We start from the raw sequence: 17,663 nt of genomic DNA, 5'->3' as shown, positions 1-17,663 counted from the left end.
TTCTGAGGAAGGGACACCGGACCCGAAACGTTAACTCTGTTTTTTCCTTCACAGATGCTGCCAGACCTGCTGAGCTATTCCAGCAACTTTGTTTTTGTTCCTGATTTACAGCACCCGCAGTTCTTTCGGTTTGTATCCAAAAAGGGGTCTGGACAGTAGATAGACAGCAACGTTCACTGGTGGTGGAAAGATCGAGAACCATAGATGACATGAGGCTGGACGCGGGGTCTTGGAAGCGCATAGGGAGTGGGATTTAGGCTGGTGTGTGGAGACGGATTTGTAGAGTGGGTGAGAGTTGATGGAGGCTGAGGAAAGGATATGAGGACAGAGTGAGGCTCGAGGGTAAGGCGTGGGCAGATAGAACTTAATCTTGAGATCACGCAGTTAAATGGATCTTGGAGGTCAGCCATTTCTGCAGACAAGACGAAGCACTTGACCGAGGGAAATCTGTTCACCTTCCTCATGGTGGACGGGCTGTTAGTGTAGTGGTATTCTCCCCAGGCTAACTAGACACAGAGACCCAGTAATGTTCTGGGCATCCAGGTTCAAATCCCACTATGTAGTCTACTTGGACTTCAGCAAGGCTTTGGTAAGGTCCTGCATGGGGCACTCATAGTGAAGGTGACAGCCCGTGGGATCCACAGAAAGTTGGGTAGTTGGATCCCGAATTGGCTGAGCAATGAAAGAGGAGTGATTGTGACTTTAAGCCTGCGTCCAATGGGATTCTGCAGGGATCAGTGTTGGGACCCCCTTGCTGTTTGTGGTTTGTATTTAGACTTGAATATATGGGGGGTTGATCAGTAAGTTTGCAGATGGTGGGGTAGTAAGCAATGAAGAGCATAGCCTTCAACTACAGGAGGATATAGACTGGTGGTCAGTGGCAAATAGAATTCGACCTGGATAAATGTGAGGTGGTGCACTTGGATGGGACAAACCAGGCAAGGGAATACTGGATGGGCAGTAGAATGTCGGGAAGCACCAAGGATCACAGGGATCTTGCTGTGCATGTACCCTGGTCCCTTAAGGTAGTGGGACGGGGGGTTAGAGTGGTTCAGAAGGATTATTGGATACATGCCTTTATTAACCAAGGTATAAGTTTATGAGCAGGGAGGTTTGGCTGGGAACTGTGAATAAAATGCCAGTTAAGCCACACAGCGAGGGTATTGTGTACAGGTCTGGAATCCACCTTATAGGAGAGATGTGATAGCACTGGGAGAGGGGGCAGAGGGAGATTTACCAGGCTGTTACCTTATGGGGGCTGGAGAGTATCAGTTGTTGAAGAGAGATTGGACAGACTGGGGTTGTTTTCCTTAGAGCAGAGGAGATTGACAGGGGTGGTGGGATTGAGAGGGAGGCATGATTGAGATGGATAAATCTGCATGGATTGATAATTGGCTTGTCCGTAGAAGGCAGACGGTAGTGGTGGAAGAGTGATTCTCAGTCTGCGATTAGTGGTATTCCACAGGGATCTCTACTAGGATCTCTGCTGTTTGTGATAAATTGTGATAAATGACTTGGATGAAAATGTAGATGTGAGGGCTTAGTAAGTTTGCAGACAATACAAAGATTGGTAGATTGGTACAGTTGTGGATAGTATAGAAGGTTGTCAAAGGATACAATGGGCAGATCAGTTGCAGATATCTGCGGAGAAATGACAGATGGAGTTTAATCCGGGTAAGTGTGAGGTGCTGCAATTTGGGAGATCAAATGTTAAGGCAAAGTATACAGTTAATGGCAGGACCCTGAACAGCTTTGATGTACAGAGGATCAAGTCCATAGCTCCCTGAAAGTGGCCATGCAAGTAAATAGAGTGGTAAAGAAGGTGTATGGCATGCTTGCCTTTATTGGTCAGGGAATTGCGTACAAGAGTCAGGGTGTCATGTTGCAGCTTTATAAGACTTTGGTTCAGCCGCACTCAGAGTAATGTGTTCAATTCTGGCCGCCACATTACATGAAGGATGTGGAGGCTTTGGAGAGGGTGCAGAAGAGGTTACCAGGATGCTGCCTGGATTAGAGGGGAGAGGCTAGAACAAATCCAGTTATTTTCTCTGGAGCGGAGGAGGCTGAGGGGAGACTTGATAGAAGTCTATAAAATTATGTGATGCATAGATGGGTTTGACAGTCAGAATCTTTTTCCCAGAGTTCAAATGTCTAAAACTAGTGGGCATGCACTTAAAGGTGAGGGGCAAAGTTCAAAGGAGATGTGAGGGTTTTTTTACACAGAGTGGTAGGAGTCTGGAATGCGTTGCCAGGGATGGTGGTGGAGACAGATACGATAGGGGTGTTTAAGGGGCTTTTAGATAAACACATGAATAGGCAAGAAATAGAGGGACATGGACCAAGGGCAGGCAGAAAGGATTAGTTTAATTTGGTGTCATGTTTGGCACAACATTGTGGGCCGAAGGGCCTGTTCCTGCGCTGGACAGTTCTATGTTCTAAAATGATGAGGGGTAGACAGGAAGGAACTTTTCCCCATGATGAAGGGATCAATGACTTGGAATGGAGGGGCATAGATTTAAGGGAAGGCGCAGGAGGTTTAGAGGGGGACGGGAGGAAAAATGTTTTCCCCCAGAGGCTGGTGGGGAATCTGGAACTCACTGCCTGTAAGGGTGGGAGAGGCAGAAACCCTCATCCCATTGAAGAAGGATTTAGGTGGGCACTCGCCATGCCAAGGCTGTGGGCCAAGTGCTGGGAAATGGGCATTAGTAGCACCAGTACTGACAGAGCTGATCGAGTCCTGAAGGATATTAATGATGGACTGGATCTGTGGCAGGTAGTGAGGGAACCAACAAGAGAGAAAAACATATTTAACAGCATTCTTACCAACTTGCCTGTGGCAGATACATCGGTCTGTGACAGTACTGGGAAGAGGGACCATCGCCCAGTCCTTGTGATTTGAGTTTTTTGTGAATGGTGGATATACTGCTTGTTCTTCACAGATGGACAGTTGGATAGATTATTGTCTGTCCTCCGATCAGTGTTGAAATGGGCAGATTTCATCATTTTGCTTTGTTTGCCTTCAGGGCTCCCCTCCTGAGCAAGTGTCTGCAGCACTGCAGGCTGTTCCGGATGGTGAGAAGTTTGCCAAGTACTGGATCTGTCAAGCCCGCCTGCTGGAAATCACTGGCCCAATGGAGGCTGTCATAGCTCTGTTTGAGCAGGCAGTTCACAATGGGGCAGAGGTAAGTGACTAAAGATGATTCAGCAGGCCAGGCTCTTGAAATTTAATTTTATCATTTGCCTGTACTTTTAGAAATGCCTGTGACTTCAGATTGTACATGTGGTCATTCGAAAGAATGCTGACTAAAACACAATTAGTGGTCCTGAGTTTGTGGCACCTTGCCCCTGTTCACCCTCCGAATCCCACTGTCTCTTCTGCATTTTGTGCAGGTGTGCCTTAAGATAGCAATCCTGAGGTTACAATTTGCTAGTCACTGCTCTGCCAAGCTGTGGCCTTTGTACCCACACCTCTCCCACAAAATGCCTGAGCTAGCCATGTGTGAAGTCAGCTGATTCGGTAAGCACGTCTACTTTTCCAGTCACATACAGGCACAATAAAAGTTAAAGATTGTTCACTGACTTATAACTGAGTGACAATTACTGTTGAAAACCAAGCTGACCCTGAAAAAGCAAATTTTCCCTTGTGGAACTTTGGTAAATGTTGCAGGTGGAGGCTGAGAAAATAGCTTTTCCTCGCACGTTTTGCAGAATGAATCTGCTCACAGATACTTCAAGCAACAGATTTCCACTGTTGCTGATTCATCACCACCTTTTATTGTTAAAATTCACCACCTTTCAGGTTCCATCAGTTACATTGCCAAAACAAATTCTGCTAACTATTTCAGCCTGTTGAAGAGTTGCGATCTGCACTTGTCGAAACCCTCGTGAAGAATGCAAACACTCGACCAGCTTGTGCAGGTAAATCCACAGCAATAAAACCGCACTTCAAACCAAAAGAATTACTGTCTGTTTTTAGCAGTGGGCCACTTCTTCAAAGAAAGCGATTTTAGAAATATTGTCCTTCTCTTTTTAGAAATTGCCGTGGGGTCGTGGCATAGAGGCACATCTAAAATATGGAGTTTGAATTTCTGCTGTCCAGGGAGGTGTAAGCCAGTATTCCATTCTGAATAATGGTGAGGGAGGTGGTTTCTCTGGGATATTCAACACAGGCTGGACTATGCCGTTTTTAAGGAGGTCAGTAAAGAAGATAGGTGATTCTGTGGCCACACACGTGGCAATAGGCTGGTACACTGCTTCTTCAATGCCAAGTCGCCTGGGCATCTGCAAAGCAGTCTGAAGTGGAGAGGATAACTGGCCAGTGAGCATAGGCTATGTCAGTATCAATGGCTAGAAAGTGCTTGAATGCAGTTGTTTAGGAATCCATGGAAGAAATAGGAGCTTAGTGCAGTTGGATGTGTGGCTGTAGCTGTGGTGCTGGATACAGCTTCTGGTCAGGATGGGGGTGTTGGGGGAGGAGAGTGAGCGAGACGGACAGAGAAACTGCACAAGACTGCTGGAAGGATTGGGTCAGTATCAATGTTCTGGCAGCTAAGTAGATAAAATCATTGTAAGTAAAAGATGTGGCCAGGGGACAAACCAAACTGAAAGAGTTTGACATGAGCAAACAAGTCTGCAGGTTAAAATTGGAGGTCAGTAAACATGGTGATTTAAAAAGACCAAGCAACTCAAGACTAGGTATCCACGAGACGCTGTGGGCCATCAACAGCAGCAGAGTTGTACTCCAGCACAATCTGTAATCTCATGGCCCGGCATATCCCCCACTCAACCATTACCATCAAGCCAGGGGATCAACCCTGGTTCAATGAAGAGTGCAGGAGCAGTACCATGCATACTCAAAGATGAGGTATCAACCTGGTGAAGCCACCAAACAACACTACTTGCACAGCAAACAGCATAAACAGCAAGTGACAGACAGAGCTAAGCGATCCCACAAACAGTGGATCAGATCTAAGCTCTGCAGTCCTGCCACATCCAGTTGTGAATGGTGGTGGACAAATAAATAACTCACTGGAGGAGTAGGCTCCACAAATATCCCCATCCTCAATGATGGAAGAGCCCAGCACATCACTGCAAAACATAAGGCTGAAGCAACAATCTTCAGCCAGAAGTGCCGAGTGGATAATCCATCTCGGTCTGCTCCAGTGGTCCCCAGCATTACAGATACCAGTCTTCAGCCAATTCGATTTGCTCTACGTGACCTTAAGAAACATTTGGAGACACTGGATACCGCAAAGGCTGCAGGCCCTGACAACATTCTGCCAATAGTACTGAAGACTTGTGCCCCAGAACTTGCCGCGCCCCCACCCCCACCCCCCCCCCGCCCCACCCCCACCCCCCCCACCCCAGCCAAGCTGTTCCAGTACAGTTACAGCACTGGTTTCTATCCGACAAAGTGGGATATGTCCTGTACATGAAAAGCAGGACAAATCCAACCCGCCAATTACTGCCCCATCAGTCTCCTCTCGACCATCAGTAAAGTGATGGAAGGTGTCACTAACAGAGCTATCAAGCAGCACCTACTCAGCAATAACCTGCTCAGTGACGCCCAGTTTGGGTTCCGCCAGGGCCACTCAGCTCCTGACCTCATTACAGCCTTGGCTCAAACATGGACAAAAGTGTTGAATTCCAGAGGTGAGGTGAGAGTGACAGCCCTTGACATACAGTCTGCATTTGACTGAGTGTGGCATTATGGAGCCCTAGCAAAACTGGAATCAATGGGTATCAGGGGGCAAACTCCCTAGTGGTTAGAGTCATACCGGGTACAGAGGAAGATGGTTGTGGTTGTTGGAGGTCAGTCATCTCAGCTCCAGCACATTTCTGCAGGAGTTCCTCAGCGTAGTGTCCTAGGCCCAACCATCTTCAGCTGCTTCATCAATGACCTTCTCTCCATCATAAGGCCAGAAGTGGGGATGTTCACCAATAATTACACAATGTTCAGCACTATTTGCAAGTTATTCGATACAGGTACAGATGCAGTGCATGTTTAAATGCAACAAGATCCAGACAACATCCAGGCTTGGACTGACAAGTGGCAATTAACATTTGCTTCACACAAATACCAGACTATGAACATCACCGATTACAGACAACCTAACGACTGCCCAATGACATTCAATGGTGTTACCATCATTGAATCTCCCCATTATCAATATCCTGGGAGTTACCATTGACCAGAGACTCAACTGGACATACCACATAAACACAGCGGCCACAAGAGCAGGTCAGAGGCTGGGAATCCTGCAGCGAGTAACTCCCCTTCTGACTACCTAAAGCCTGTCCCAACATCGACAAGGCACAAGTCAGGAGTGTGATGGAATACTCCCCACTTGCCCTGAATGGGGGTAGCGCCAACAACACTCAAGAAGCTCGACACCATCCAGGGTCAAAGCAGGCCCCCCTCGATTGGCACCACACCCAAACATCCCACTCCCCCCACCACCGACGTTCAGTAGCAGCAGTGTGTACCATCTACAAGATGCACTGCAGCAACTCACCAAGGCTCCTTAGACAGCACCTTCCAAACCCACGACCCACTTCCATCCAGAAGGACAAGGACAGCAGATACATGGGAACACCACCCCCTGCAAGTTCACCCTCCGAGCCCCTCACCGTCCCCGACTTGGAAATATATCAGCCGTTCCTTCAGTGTCACTGGGTCAGAATCCTGGAACTCCCTCCCTGAGGGCACCGTGTGGGGGTCCTTACACATGGACTGCAGTGGTTCACCCCCACTTTCTCAAAGGGGGGCAATTTGAGGTGGGGGGGGCAATAAATGCTAGACCCAGCCAATGACACCCATATCCCTAAATGAATAAAATAAATTGTTCTTTTGAGATACTGGATTGGCTTGGTTTCTCTTTGGAGCAGACTGGCTGAGAGGAGGTTTAATTGAGTGCATAAAAATACTGAAATGTCTAGATAGAGAAGGATGTATTTCAATTAGTTAAAGGGCCAGTAACTAGGGGGCTGTAGATTTGAAGTGATTGATAGAAGGACTAAAGGGAGGTTAAGAAACATTTTTGGGTGGTAGGTCCCAGACTCTGCTGAAACCGTAATCAGGGCAGAAAGTTTCCTCATATTTAAGCAACACTTAGATTTGTACTTCAGATGTTGTAACCTGTAGGGCTACAGACCAAGAAGCTAGAAATTAGGCTTTGGGTAAGTAGCTGTTTATCATCTGGCACAGATGTGACTGGCTGGATGACCACTCTCTGTCTTGAGCAATAAATTGTTCAGGAGCTAAATCATTTTGTTTCCTATGGAACCCCTTTCTTTTCTGTATTATACACACATTTCACTGTGTTATTGCTAGACGAAGATTAGACCATCCATACAAATCAGATTCCAGCTCTGAAAGAAGTGGTAGGATAGTTAAGGTGGGTAATTTTTAAAAAGTACATAGATAAGCACTTAAAATGTCATAACATTCAAGGCTGTGAGCTAAATGCTGGGAAGCGAGATGAATGTGAATTAGTCAAGAGGTCAAACAGCCTCTTCTGTGTAACTGCCTGTATGACTATAATTCTGTAATGCAAACGCGGGCAACTTGCTAAGGTTTCCATTCGACAATCTTTTATCACCTTTCAACAGAGTTAACTTTTTGTGACTGTGTGGAGGCAAGGGCACCACAGTGAGTATTTGTAAGTGCTCTGTGGAGGAACTCTGATCCTGTTCCAAGTGGGTTTCGGTGAACTTTATTCAGAAGTCTGTAGGGGTTACAGATGGATTCAATCTAGCCTTGGTCATTTCCTTCTGCTTTGCGAAATAGCATGATGACGGTCATTCTGGAGTTTCAACATGAATAATAGGACTTGAGCAGAGGACTTGGACAGTAGTGTTGTGTCTGTCAGCAATGTAACTGGGCAACAGCTAATAAGAGAAGCAATTATTTGAACTAATAAACACCAGATGCTCAAACTGACACAATACATTTTCGCAAATAGATTCATCAGGCCTTTCTGTAGCTCTTGGTATGGTCCTGTCTATGAACAACAAATGGCCTACTCCAGCTCCTTGTTTGTTCACTCAAATAACGCATTGCATGTATCCAGCGCATATCTCGAGTTTGTCTGAACAAGCAGCAAGTGGAGTTCTGTGCACGCTTTCTTTTTTTTCTTTGCTTTCAAGTGGATATAAAGAAACATGTTTCCTTCCAGAAACTCTCTGGAAAGATCAGGCAAAATCGAGCCAAGTAGTATTGAAAGATTACTATATGTCGCACTGTTCTTTATTTACTGATTATGCAGCCGATTTTCCCTGAATATGACTTGACAGTAATGTAGACCAAGTCAGAAATTTAAATTGGTGAAAAACAGGCCAAGGAGTCAAGATGCAGACCATCAATCAGTCAACTCTCTCCTGGAGTTATTTAGCTAATCCTGTCCCACTGTCCCTGTAATCCTTAAAATAAAGCATCCTTCAAATGCTTATCCAATTTCCCTTTGGAAGTCACAATTAAATAATTCTCTCGGAGGGAATTAAAGCTGTGCAGTTCTTTACTACAGAGGGCTGTTGAGGTTGGGTTGTTATGTATACTCAAGGCTGAGATTGGCAGATTTTTAATTAGTAAGGCAATCAAGGGTTGTGGGGAAAAGGTAGGGAAGTAGAGTTGATACCTGTGTTCTCTGGTTCTCATCTCTTTCTGATGTTAGGAATTAAACTGCTCTGCAGACCCCTTATGATCTTGAACACCTCTATCAAATCTCCTGTTAATGTTGTCCTCTTCAAGTCAAACCCTAGCTTCCCCAATCTATCCATGGAGCTGAAGCTCTTTATCTCTAAAACCGTTCTCATGAATTCCTTCCACATTTTATTCTGATACCTTCATGTCCTTCCTAAAGTGCACTGTCTAGAATTGGACGCAGTCCTCCACAGAAATGTAGCAATAGTGGTGAGTGTAGGTCATTCGGCCACCAAGCTTGCCCTGCCATTCAAGATAATCCTGGCTTATCCTCTATCAGCACCATACTCCTGCTCTCTCTGTCTATGTCTCTTGAAGACTTTAGTGCCCTAGAAATCTACATTTGGTTCTGCTTTAACACGATAGTTGCATTCCTGCACGTCGTGTTATAGAAAATTGTGCTATAGAAATGACAGGGCCTATGGGAAAAGCAGGGTGAGGGGCAGATCTCCAAAAAATATCATTCAAAATCGCTGAAAAATCACTCCGAAGCCTAACATAAAGGATAGCACAGTTTGAATAAATGTTTAGTACATATCTAATAATGAAATAAAAGTAAATTTAAAACCTTACCTTGGAAAAAAATGTCAATGTTGATGGGAGAGGAGGTTGTCAATGCAGGAGCTGGGGAACATCATCATCAAGGGGCAGCACGGTGGCTCAGTGGTTAGCGCTGCTGCCTCACAGCGCCAGAGACCCGGGTTCAATGCCACCCTCAGGTGATGACTGTCTGTGTGGAGTTTGCACATTCTCCCCATGTCTGTGTGGGTTTCCTCTGGGTGCTTCGGTTTCCTCCCACAGTCCAAAGATGTGCAGGTTAGGGTGGATTGGCCGTGCTAAATTGCCCTGTAGTGTTCAGGGATGTGTAGATTAGATGGGTTATAGGGGGATGGGTCTGGGGGAATGCTCTGATGGTCGGTATGGACTTGTTGGGCCAAAAGGCCTGTTTCCACACTGTAGGGATTCTAAGATTCTGTTGTCACCACCTTCAGGTGCAGTTGTGGTTGCAGCGTTAGAGCGAAAAGTAGTGAATCCAGAAGGGGGCGGCTGTGGTTCATTGTCTTCTGACTGTGTCTGGGGGTTTAGCTTAAAAAAGACATCCAGTTTTTGCTGCTTTGCCCTTTTTCTTCTTTCATGAAGAAGCAGTTCACAGGGTGCCAAATAAGATCTTATTCCATGAACTGCTACCCTGCTGTGTTCTGCATTGTAAACATCGTCCTCTAAGAGCTGCAACTGCTTCTCAATTTCCCTCAGGATAGAAAACAAAACAGAAGTGGAAAGCTCTCGTGGTGCTGCATCCCTGACTTCATCTCCAGCTTCCACTTCCCCCTCAGTGACAAGTTGTTGTAGATCAGCTGTAGAGAGGTCTTCACAGTGGGACTCGGGCAGCTCTTCAACATCCTCACTCTCCACTTCTTCAAATCCAACTTCCTTTGCAAGATCAACACAATCTTCTTTGATCCTTGGGAGCTCCTCTGGATCAAAGTCTTTAAAATCTTGAAAAAAATCTGGGAGTAGATTCCGCCAAACTGCATGCAAGCAGTCTTTCCTGACATCACCCCAAGCCTCCCGATAATGTCAATTGCATTCTTGATGTTAAAGCTCTTCCAAAATGGAAGAACACTGTCCTTATCCCCCTCAGTGGCTGTAATCAGCCTCTTAAATGTACACCTTAAATAATAAGCTTTAAAAGCTGCTGCTGCACCCTGGTCCATGGGTGGAAGTACAGAAGTTGTGTTTGGGGGTAGAAACAGCACTTTGATGTTTTCAGAAAGCACATCAATGGTGGGAGGACGGCTTGGCGCATTATCCAGGATGAGGAGAATCTTGAAATCCAAATTTCTTTTCCTGCAATACTTTCTAAAAACAGCTTCCAAAACATCAACAATAAGGTCAGAAAAGTTTGCCCTGTCATCCAGCCTCTTTTGTTTGATCGAAAGTCGACGCCTAGAGTAGACTCAAGGTAACCTTCCAAGGCTCACGGGTTGGCAGAGTGGTACACCACCACAGGCTTAAGGTTTAACTCTCCACTGGTTTGGCACCCAGCAGCACAGTCATATGATCCTTTGTCACCTCAAAGACTAGAGTGTGTGCTCCATTCATAGAAATATAGGCTCTTGATGACATTCGCTTCCAGGATAAATGTGTCTCATCCAAATTGAAAATTTGATCCAAGCTGTAGCGTTCTTTAGCAATTAATTTTTTTACTTTGGGAGGAAATGCCATCGTCTGCACCTTGTCTGCACTGACAGGTTCGTCACATAACTTTACATTATGAAAAGCGTAGCAGTTCTTAAAACCAGCAAACTAGCCACTGCTAGCACTAAAGGCAGGCACATCTGCAGGATTTTCAGCCTCTTTTGTTAGATCTCCATAAATTGATAAGGCTTTCTCTTTTATGTGAGAAGGGTGGTCCCAGATCGCTTTATCGTTTGATCTTCTATACATACACTTAGCTGCTCCATCTCCTCAAGTTCCTTTGTCCATGACCACACAGATTTGCTCGCACCCAGACTTGTTCTAGCAGTACAGCTTGCTTTAATCTTTTCTGCATTGTCTCTCATGGTGTGCAAGGAAGACTCCTTCATTCCTGTTACACAAATTATATCACGTGTTCTCTTATTACATTCAAAATGCTTTACAATATCCAGCATCTCTTCCAGTGTCATAGCCTTTCTTTTACATTCACCACCCACAATTTTATCACCGGGATGCTGCTTGCTAACATTCTTGTTGCTTGTCCTCATGTTTTGTGGATAACACAGCAGAATTTGCAAAACAAAAAGGAGTTGTGTAAACTCACAGCATGATGATCACATGATGCCGACATGGTCACTCTTTTGGCATTAACTTTGCATGTATTCAGGACAAAGCCCGTGAAATGCTCATGTGATGTCGATACATACTCTTCCACACACAGATGGAATTGCGTTATAGCCAACAGAAATTTACATTATACAAATACCATTCCCCAATTCGTCAGTCATGTTATAGCCAATTCATGTTGCCGGAACATGCATTATAGCAGAAACGACTGTATTCCTTTCTTTCTTGCATATCCACCAGTGACATCCCCAACCCCACCCCAGGCGACACATCATCCTTGCCCAGTAAGAATGCCTATGTTTCACTACGCACCACTCCAGTGAATATGGGCCTAGTTGGTCCAATCGTACCTGATTCGACAATCCTACCATCCAAGGAATCAGAAAGCTGTTGTGAGACAGCCTTGCCCCTATACCCCAACCTCTCTGTAATGAAGGTCAATGTACCATTAGCCTTCCTGACTGCTTGTTGCACTTGCATGTTTGCTTTCTGTGACTGGTGTATAAGGATATTGCATATTTTTTTAAGGCCAAGGTAAATAAGTTCTTGTTAGGCAGGGATAGCCAAGCCCCTCTCGGGATAGATGGGAAAGTGGAGTTCAAAGTACAATCAGATACTGAATGGCAGAGCAAACATAAAGAACCAAATGGCTTACTTCTGCTCCCTAATTCTTTTGTTTGAGAGTCATGGGATTACGTTTGCCACTTACAGTCTGCCAGGGCTGTTTGAGATCCTATAGAATTTTGGAAGTTTGAGAGCCAAACACATCCACCATCCCCATGGCCACTTGCTTTCATTGCCTGGGATGTAGCTTCTCACAGGCAGGAATTTATCATCTTTCAGTCCCATTTATTTCTCCAGCATGATTGTGTTTTGGCCAATGCTCATTTCTTTCAATTCCCGTGCATTTTTGGGAAGTTATTTGTGTGTCCTCCTATGAAAATGGAACTAAAGTAGAACAAAGGAAATTACAGCACAGGAACAGGCCCTTCAGCCCTCCAAGCCTGTGCCGATCCAGATCCTCTATCTAAACCTGTCGCCTATTTTCCAAGGATCTGTATCCTTCTGCTCCCTGCCCATTCATGTATCTATCTAGATACATCTTAAATGACACTATTATGCCCGCCTCTACCACCTCCGCTGGCAACACATTTCCAAGCACCCACCACCCTCTGCGTAAAGAACTTTCCACGCATATCTCCCTTCAACTTTTCCCCTCTCACCTTGAAATCGTGACCCCTAGAAATTGAGTCCCCCAATCTGGGGAAAAACCTTCTTGCTATCCACCCTGTCTATACCTCTCATGATTTTGTAGACCTCAATCAGGTCCCCCCTCAACTTTCTAATGTAAATAATCCTAATCTACTCAACCCCTCTTCATAGCTAGCGCCCTCCATACCAGGCAACATCCTGGTGAACCTCCTCTGCACCCTCTCCAAAGCATTCACATCCTTTTGGTAATGTGGCAACCCGAACTGTACGCAGTATTCCAAATGTGGTCGAACCAAAGTCCTATACAACAATTTGCAAGTAATTGTTTAAATGTTCTGCCAGTTCAGGCTGAACCAGTGTTCTCTAAAGATTTCCCAAGATTTGCTTGCTTTTTCACTCTTCTTCTCATTTTGAACTTTAATTGTCTCTTTTTCCTCATGTTTTGACTGATTGTGTTCTCTAACAGAAAATGATAATGAAACTGGAGGTTCTGAAACAGACGAGTTCAGAGAATCAGTTGCCACGGTCACACCACACACAACAGCAATGAGGGTTTTATGTGAGAAAGCAGATGGCCATGGTTCATCTGTGGTCAAATACAGAGTCACTGCAACACCTCAAGTACACCGGTAAGGATTTAAACCTGTTTGTTAAGCTGTTTTACTTTTAAAACTGAGATGGAAGAGGCAATTCATTTAAATTTGCTGAAATAGCGTGCAAATGGTGTTGTACAAAGATTCCTTTAATTAGGGTATGGGGGTGGGTCTGGGTGGGATGCTCTTCAGAGGGTAGGTGTTGACCCGATGGGTTGAATGTCCAGCTTCCATTTCTTAGGGATTCTATGATCTGATTTTATCTCAGCCTCAACTCCACTTTCCCAAACATTCTCTGTAGACCTTCAACCCGTCACTAATTAAAAGTCTGTCTACCCTCCTTAAATTTACTCAGTGTCCTGGCATGCACTGCACTCTGAGGGAGTGCATTTCACAGATTCACGACACTTTGAGAGAAGTAATTCCTCCTCATCTCTGTTTTAAATCTGTTACCCCTTATCCTAAATCTATATGCCCTCCCATTCTAGATTGTTCCACATGAGGAAATGTGCTCTCTGTGTCTCCTTTATCAATCCTGTTTAGCATCTTCTGCAAGTTGTTCAGTTCAAAGGCAATTAGAGGTGGGCAACAAATGCTGGAACAGCCAGTGGCACCCATATCCCATGAAAGAATTTTTTTAAAAATTAGACCTCCTCTCATTCTTATAAACTCCAGAGAGTTTATAATCTGCTGAACCTCTCTTCATCCTCTGGACTGTCTCCAATGCAACTACATCCCTACTCAAAGGGAGCCAAAACTGCACACAATATTCCAGGTGCGGTCTCACTAATACGTGTACAGTTTCAGCAACTCTTCCCTACTTTTATACTCCATTCCTTTAGCAATAAAGGGCAAAATTCCATTTGCCTTCCTTATGCAAACATGTTTTCTGTGATTCATGCACGAGGACACCCAGATCCCTCTGCACTAAAGCACTCTGAAGTTTCTCTCCCCTTTTAGATAACAAATGACATACTATTCTGTTTTATACTTCTCTGAATTTTGCCTACAATCTGCCTTTTTATCTCTTCCTCTCTCTCTGACTGTTTGGGGTTCAGCAGTCAAAAGTGTGATTGCCTCCTTTTTATTTTAAATCCTACCTACAATTGAGGAGTTTCCTAAGATAGCATCCCTCCTTGTTTCAGTAATTGACTCCTTGTTCAATATTGCAACACCTACTCTTTACACCCCTTCCTGTCTCGCCTGACGATTCTATATCCCAGAATATTGAACTACTAGTCCTATCCCTCCCTTGACCATAGCTCTGTGTCAATTATGTCACATCCCCCATGTTGATCAGCATCCTCAACCTATCTGCCTTCTCCAAGACTCCTTGCCTTCAATAAATATCATGCAACCTTGCTGAGCTCCTTCATGTCTTAATTGACTGTATTCGCTCTACCTGCCAGACTGGCTTGGCTTTTCTTTTAAATTTGCCTGTTCATCACCCAATATTGTACCTCCATTCTGTATCTCATTCCCCTGCAAAATTAGGTTTGGTCTGCTTCCCAGCTCCTAAATTCTTGTTGCAGGACCTCATCCCTCTTTCAACTTGTGTAGTTGGTCCCACTGTGAACTATGACCTCTGACATTCCTGACCCTGGCCACAAGGAGATAACACATCGTCTTGTTTGTCTCCAGCTTTCAAAAAGCCTGTCTGCATCTTCACAATTCAGTCTTCCATTACCATTGTTCTTCCCCATCGGTCTGCTCCCCTCTAGGTTCAATGGACTCTGGTTGCAATTCCCAGAGGAGCCAACACTCACCATTTTCCAACACACAAAAGCTGTTCTTGAGTGTGTTTTTCTCTAGAGCTTTTCTGACTGCATATCTGCTACCCCTCCTGACTGATGGTTACCCATTACCTTTTGGACTACACTTCCTTTAGCTGTAAGCTGACCACATCTTAAAAACATGCCACCAGCCTCAGCAAAAAAACATTGATTTCTCATTCTTCCAAGCAAGCGTATGCTTTTCATGTTTAATCTGAAAATGCAAAATGAAAATTCTGCTTAGCACTCCTGAGACACACTGTCTCTCACTGGTTTTTCAAAAATATCATGTCTCCAGAAATACCAACCAGTTAATCATTAAAACTCTCAAATGCACAGACCAAAACATACATGCCATTAGTTCAAAATCCAAGATTATGGCTTGAGTGATTGTAACCTTAACAGCATGTTCTTGCTTGACCCCATAAAATTCTCAACTTCACTGCGAATCGAGGATCTGTTTAACTCAGCCCAGAAGATATCGATGATCCACGGATCTCTGGGAAGAGTTCCACAGCTGAACATTCCACTGAGCAACAGAAATAGCTACTCATCTTCATCTTAAATCAGAGCTTTCATTTCTAATATGCCTCACAGTTCTAGACTCCCCACCAAGAGAAACATTCTCTCAGCATCTATCCTGTAAGTCCTTCAGGACTTTTTTGTGTTTCAGTAAAATCACCTTTTGTTCCAAAGGCATGGGCCAAACCTGCTCAACCTCTCCTCAGATAACAAGGTGTAGAGCTGGATGAACACAGCAGGCCAAGCAGCATCAGGGGAGCAGGAAAGCTGACGTTTTGGACTAGACATTCAGAAGGGTCTAGGGTCAACCTCTAATATAGACAAACTGCCTCAGTCCAGCAATCAGCCATGTGAATCTTCTCTGAGCTGCCTCAATTGCAATTATATCCTTTACGTTAGACCAAAAGTGTATGCATTACTCGAGGTATGGTCTTACCAGTGCCCTGTACATTTGTAGCAAACCTTCTGTACTTATACACTTCATCTCCCTGGAAATATTGGCCCTGACTGACCAGCATCACAGATTAAAGATCATGTGGTTATTTATGACATTGTTTTTGGGATACTGCTGTTTGCAAACAGTTATTAAAAATATCCTGAAGTTGTGAAAGGCACAATCAGTGTTGTCATCCCTTGGTTGAGGTAGTGTGTTTCCAAACCCATGTGTTCTAACCTGCTCCAGTCTTGGATATACACCAGTTGTGACATGTTTCTTGGACATCAGTGGGAGACAATTAGCTGGTTTGTGACGCAGAGCGACGCTAACAGTGTGAGTTCAATTCACATGCCAGCTGAGGTTACCATGAAGGACTGTTCTCCTCAACTTCTCCCCTTGGCTGGTGACTCCCTTTGAGATAATCTTGGAAATTTAAATTTTTAAAATGCTACTGTCTTCCCAGAGGGAAAGAAGCTGCAGACCGAATCCGGTCAGTTGGTAAACAAGACGTGAAGTTCCTCACCCCGGTTCGCCGATCTGTACGCATTGAACACGCGTCTGCTTCCTATCCTGAGATGCTGAAAGAGCATGACTGCTGTGTAACCTCGCTGAATGAGCTCCTCGCTGTGGAAGAGACCGAAACATTTGTTTATCAAGAAAACCAGGCTTTGCTGAAAGAATGAACAAGATTTAAAGGACTTGTATATGCACTTACAGCATTTCCAGCCTTCTGTTATAAATAAGCTTTTTATAACTACTAAGAATTAATAATGTACAGAATAAACTTATTTTAGTCATTTAAAATTGTAAAACTTGGCTATATCCATATCTCTAACATCCCATGTATATTGTTAACAAACACTATCATTCAACAAATGCAAATTCTGATCTGTTGGAAAGATTTTTTTTGCTGTAATATTAATCTTGCACTCCAACAATAAAAGTCTTTCTGCCTGTACTTGTCACTCATATCTTGTTCTCTCTCCCCACCTTCTAGTCTCATCAGATGATTTACTGAGTTTTAAACACTTCAATTTGATTCTTCCAGCAGCCTCTGTAATTGTGCTTTCTCCTACCCTTTGTACTTGTACACTAGCCAGTCTCTTCACCTTCCAAAGGAGTAAAACCGCTCATTGGTCACAGTGTGCTGACTAACAATTGACTAACGATTCTGTGCTGGCATGAAAGCTGGTATTGCTGATATCTAACTGGAAAAAAAATGCTGTGACTCATTCATGACTGGTCAGGCAACGTATAGGCAGTGGAGGAATCATTGAAGATGGTGGCAAGTCAGACTGAGGTGTCATCATCAATTAAATACAAGAAGACTGATATTAAAACATGCAGATTGTTACACTGAAAGAATGGAAGGTCTTTGTTGATGCAGATCTGGCTACATTTTGGTAGACAGCAGTAAAAATGAAAACACAGCCCCACTATTAATTTTCCTCCGTAATTGGGAGAGGGAGGACAGTGAAGACTACGTCAGTGACTACAGTGGACTTAATAACTGGGCTTCCGCAGCTCTCCGGGGTTGAGAATTCCAATGATTCAACTATCTCATGACAGTCCTAAATTATCTATTCTGAGTTTGTACCCTC

General features: G+C 44.4%; 1 protein-coding gene across 1 annotated transcript; it reads left to right on the top strand.

Annotated features, from left to right (window-relative positions):
- Positions 1-2,166: 2,166 nt before the first annotated feature.
- LOC109922618 (cytoskeleton-associated protein 2-like) lies at positions 2,167-17,020 on the top strand. The gene is made up of 5 exons (XM_048621280.1): positions 2,167-2,178; positions 3,024-3,182; positions 3,846-3,918; positions 13,206-13,368; positions 16,526-17,020. Exons 1-5 carry the CDS (start codon positions 2,167-2,169, stop codon positions 16,743-16,745), a joined length of 627 nt encoding a protein of 208 aa, XP_048477237.1. The 3' UTR covers positions 16,746-17,020.
- Positions 17,021-17,663: the final 643 nt, after the last annotated feature.

The sequence above is a fragment of the Rhincodon typus genome, unplaced genomic scaffold, assembly GCF_021869965.1.
Source record: "Rhincodon typus isolate 14 unplaced genomic scaffold, sRhiTyp1.1 hic_rhity00000377, whole genome shotgun sequence".
Taxonomy (NCBI): domain Eukaryota; kingdom Metazoa; phylum Chordata; class Chondrichthyes; order Orectolobiformes; family Rhincodontidae; genus Rhincodon; species Rhincodon typus.
This window is presented reverse-complemented; position numbering and strand designations above follow the sequence as displayed.